Source organism: Microtus ochrogaster, linkage group LG4 (assembly GCF_000317375.1).
Source record: "Microtus ochrogaster isolate Prairie Vole_2 linkage group LG4, MicOch1.0, whole genome shotgun sequence".
Taxonomy (NCBI): Eukaryota; Metazoa; Chordata; class Mammalia; order Rodentia; family Cricetidae; genus Microtus; species Microtus ochrogaster.
Genome location: NC_022030.1, coordinates 45,480,310 through 45,481,132, shown reverse-complemented (window position 1 = coordinate 45,481,132; position 823 = coordinate 45,480,310). Strand labels below are relative to the sequence as shown.

At 42.0% G+C, this 823-nt stretch overlaps 1 protein-coding gene across 1 annotated transcript in view; it reads right to left on the bottom strand.

The window, feature by feature from the left end:
* Ndufs1 (NADH:ubiquinone oxidoreductase core subunit S1) overlaps positions 1-823 on the bottom strand; it is a 35,585-nt gene that overhangs the window by 6,661 nt on the left and 28,101 nt on the right. Inside the window, exon 15 of the mRNA XM_005361489.2 lies at positions 481-635. Within this exon, the coding sequence (XP_005361546.1) occupies positions 481-635 (155 nt within the window). The remainder of the gene's footprint in view (positions 1-480; positions 636-823) is intronic.

Sequence of the window (823 nt, the reverse complement as noted above, 5' to 3'; positions counted from 1 at the left end):
TTATACAGTATTCTGTCTGCTTGTATGCCTGCAGGCCAGAAGAGGGCACCAGACCTCATTACAGATGGTTGTGAGCCACCATGTGATTGCTGGGAATTGAACTCAGGACCTTTTTGGAAGAGCAGGCAATGCTCTTAACCTCTGAGCCATCTCTCCAGCCCTATGATGGGCTTTTAAAGATACCTCAAACTCTTTTCTTCTTGTCTCATTCTCACTAGGCTGGAACCATAGGCATATGTCACCCCTCTATATAACAAACAGATTTTGTTTGTTTTGATTTCTAAAATAAGGTTTACTATGAAATACTTGCAAATAAAAAAAGTCACATATTCAAATTAATCAGATCCAAAGTCTATACATTTCAATGGACTTCTATACATTTAGAACAGCCATTCAAAACAGAACTTTTGTGTATCAAATAGCTTTTAATATACACCATGTATGACTCTCTTTTGTTTCTGGTGCCATGGTGCTACTTGCCTTGGTAAATAATGAAACAATCCTTTGGCAAATCCTGTCGTGTGATACAACCTCCATCTGCTCCCAGAAGAAACAGCACTTTGGGCGGGTTCTTCCTAATTGCGTCCACCCCAGGTTTATAGCCAAGGTCCAAAGCAGCTACCTGGCTTGCAATCCTATAAAACAATTGTGGAATTCCAAATACACGCAGCATTCCCAGTATAAGTAATTCAATTTGGGTAATTACACAAGAATCATCACCATAGCCGGGTGGTGGTGGCGCACGCCTTTAATCCCAGCACTTGGGAGGCAGAGGCAGGCGAATCTCTGTGAGTTCGAGACCAGCCTGGTCTACAAGAGCTAG